This window comes from Solanum tuberosum, unplaced genomic scaffold (assembly GCF_000226075.1).
Source record: "Solanum tuberosum cultivar DM 1-3 516 R44 unplaced genomic scaffold, SolTub_3.0 scf00159, whole genome shotgun sequence".
In the NCBI taxonomy this organism is placed as follows: Eukaryota; Viridiplantae; Streptophyta; class Magnoliopsida; order Solanales; family Solanaceae; genus Solanum; species Solanum tuberosum.
The window spans coordinates 964,068-967,639 of record NW_006239089.1 but is presented as its reverse complement, the minus strand read 5'-3'; the positions used below and the strand labels follow the sequence as shown (position 1 = coordinate 967,639).

General features: G+C 35.6%; 1 protein-coding gene across 1 annotated transcript; it reads right to left on the bottom strand.

Annotated features, from left to right (window-relative positions):
* Positions 1–2,745: 2,745 nt before the first annotated feature.
* On the bottom strand, positions 2,746–3,572 carry LOC102595571 (cysteine protease inhibitor 1). The gene has a single exon (XM_006353864.2). The coding sequence runs from the start codon at positions 3,536–3,538 to the stop codon at positions 2,870–2,872; it is 669 nt and encodes a 222-aa protein (XP_006353926.1). The 5' UTR covers positions 3,539–3,572; the 3' UTR covers positions 2,746–2,869.

The window sequence follows — 3,572 nt, the reverse complement described above, 5'->3', positions numbered from 1 at the left end:
GTATACAACTCTTCTCATTCTCATACTTACTTTCTCAAAATTTAGTTCAAATCAATAGTTGATCTCAAATGGTTCACAACCGAACTCAAAGGCTTTCTTGAACTCTACTCTTAACTCGATCTCTTAAATGTGAATTATGAATTCAAGAGTTATGGTTCATGCTATGAAAGATTTCATGATGACAAAGTATACTCATGAATACATTCTCCTCACTCTCATGCTCACTTACTCGAATCTTGAAACAAGTTACTAGAAGTTGTAGAAGACTCCACAAAAGGACTCAAAGGGACTTTCTTAGAATGTTTTAAAAAAATCTCAAAACTTAACTCTTAGCTCTACCTTGAATTTGAATTATGAATTCAAGGTTATGATCATGTTATGAATGATTTCTAGGTGTGTAGAAGTAGTTTAAAGTGTTTAGAATCAAAGGGGAGTAAAGGTACCCTTTGAAATAACTCAAACGGACGAAACGATGGACAACGGGTGGGGGCAGGCGACCCTGGTGCTCTGAGTGGCGTGGGGTGCCAGCCCCTAAAGTTCAGAGAGGTGGTTGGGGCGCTCTGCTTGGCGTGACACGCCAGGCCCCAACCCATAAAACTTTGACGACTTTCCATGCTCGTTTTCTCACCCTAACTCGCCTAAAATTGAACGATTTCCTCCCCAAACACTTGGATTTGATTACTTAACATTATTACACTCTCATATACTCAAAAAAACACTCAAATTACTAAATTTCATCTGAAGAAATCATCAAAACCCCAACACAACAATATTTAGAATGAACTTTAAGAACACTTATCAAGAACTCATCAAAAACTCTAATCTGTCAACTTTAAGAATGAAATTTGCGCTGAAAATAACATGATTGGCATGTGGGTGAACTAACCCAACACTATGGAAGCTTACATACCTCTTAGGGATCAAACCCATGGCGAAAATCCGCTACAACACGCAAGAATCTCGACGAACGCTTGATCCTCTCCTCTTTTCTCCTCTTCTCTCTTCTTTTCTCTTCTTGAACTCTCAACTAAAATCCTAGGCTAATTTTAGGATTATAAAACTGAACCTAATAGGATTAGACCCTTAAAATATTACTAAAAATGAATTAAATCAGAGTTGGTAAGGAAAAGACCAAAATACCCTTCTCTATTTTCGGCTAACTTTCCTTAACTAAATAGCCTATCTTCAAAAGGTCATATCTCACTCATCCGACCTCAAAACTTAGCAAACTCGGCTGTGTTGGAAAGATAATTCAAAGATCTTTCCTACGGTATCTAGTTGAACACATAAATCATCCTGAGATAGGAGTTATGATCGTTTGAAGTCGACCCAAAACTCATACTTAGCTTAACTTGCAAAATTTCAGATTTTTCTATTTCCAATTTAATTCTTTTTGGAACTCAAGGTGCTACATCTAGTGACCTTAACACTTAAGAAATTTTAATTCCTCGGTAAAATCCTACTCACAACGAAGGATGGTTTCAAGTCTCAGTTCGAAAAAAATTCTGGGGTATTACAATATCTCCCCCTTGGGATCATTCGTCCTCGAATAACGACTGGACTGTGTATGGAATGGGTTACTCTTACTAAGGTCTGCGTCTAATGCTAGGCATTTGCATTTGGTTTAATTGATATGAGCCGACTGTTAGCTTAGGAATTTCCCTCCAGTCATGATACATATGAGCTTCGTTAGAATTAACGTGTTTAGCTAATGCATCTGCAATTTGATTAACTTCTCTATGACAATGATTTACTTCAAAATTCATCTTCGCAACAACTTGTAAGATGTCTTCCACAACACCTTTGATCTTCAATTGACGCTTGTCCATTCCTTACCATATCAACCACCATTTTTTAGTCTAATTCAAGATAGCAATCGTGAAATCCTTGTTGTGGATGATGATATCTAAATATAGATACCCTTAATTACATCAAGCACGTTGCCATAAAATAAACATAAAGTAAGTATTGTACACCAAATAAAAAAATATTCAGCGCAAGTAGAATCCAAAATGGCTTATTTTGGCTTGACACGGAGTTTAAAAAAATATTTGAATCATGTGATCTAAAAAAAAGATATGTCGAATCATGAATGTATCAAAATGACCTTTTAATTTTGTGGTCTTAAAATGTCATGTAGAAAGTTGAAATTAAAGAATTGCTAAAAAGGAAAAAGGTCATGTTTATTTTAAATGAATTAAAAAAGAAAATAGCTCAAATAAATTGAAACATAGAGAATATAAAATTTTGACGGATTGTTGTAATTTGTTGTGTAAAAATTTAACCAATACGTTTTTTGTTTCCAAGTTGGTCCAAAATCCAAATCAACTTCGAATTGCTCCGAAATTTGATATGCAACCTTCTCATATAAATCACAACAACTCTTCAATTATTAGATTCAATCTAAATCTTCAAAAATACATAAATGTCTTCAATATTCAACAAAACAAATTGTTAGAGTTATCTTATCAATAATATAATTCATTACTATTTAGTATCTAAACTCTTAGCTCGTCTCATCCCAATATTACTTTGGGCAGATCATTTTCCTACTCGATCATCTAAACTCCTAGGTTTTTTTCCCTTATATATATGATGATGCGATCTCCTTTTGTATTACTATTAATTTTGTAACAAGTAACTATATCGAGACGATTGGTTAACAACAAAAACAAAAGTAACCCAAACTTAAAAAGAAACCACAAACTGAAGAAATTTATGTATTTTTGAATGAAGAAGGTAAGGTAAGGTAATAGGCTAATTGCTAGCTTGTTTATTTATTGATAAGCATACATTAATTTACATGGAGCGATAGAAGGATATATCCACTTTATTTAGAAAGCTGCAAGCTAGCCAGCTAATTAGCATTCTACGCCTTGATGAACACAAATGGAATAAAGTCCTTATCGTCATCGACAGTCACCAGACGAGGATATCCATTTTTAAAGTTGCCGCCGATATTTTTGCACTGAAGATGAGAGGGACAATGCAGTAACTTGTATACATTTTTGGAACTTCCTGGTGTCACCAAGTCAATTTTCCTAATCTTGAAGATGTCGTTTTCATTTCCTACCTTACCACCAGTTACCACCAACTGTTCATCATCAACTTTCCAAACAGTTTGGTCAACACACAACTTTGTTGTTTTAACAAAGAACTTGATATAAACAGCAGTCATTTGACGCACCACATCACCATAATCCGACTCCGACTTACGAACGAATACGACGGGCGTGCCTTTTCCCAAAAATTGGGGAATTGACATGTGCTGCAACACGGCGTTTGGGCATTGAAGGTTTCCAATATTGTACAAGTATACGGCTCCGGCCCCGATGAGAGGATTGTTAATAATGTACCTCTCGCCAATCCTCAGCGGATCGCCGTCTTGGTCATAAACTTCAGGGAGTACAAGATTATCATCATCATGACAAGTTGTGGGGAGGACAATTGGATTCTCAGAAGTGAAAGATCGAGCAAAGGCAACCAAAGAGAGGGTACTTGAAAGCAAGAGGAAACTCAAAATATTAATCGACTTCATCTTTCTTTGTGTGTTTTGCCTGCTATGAGTCTAT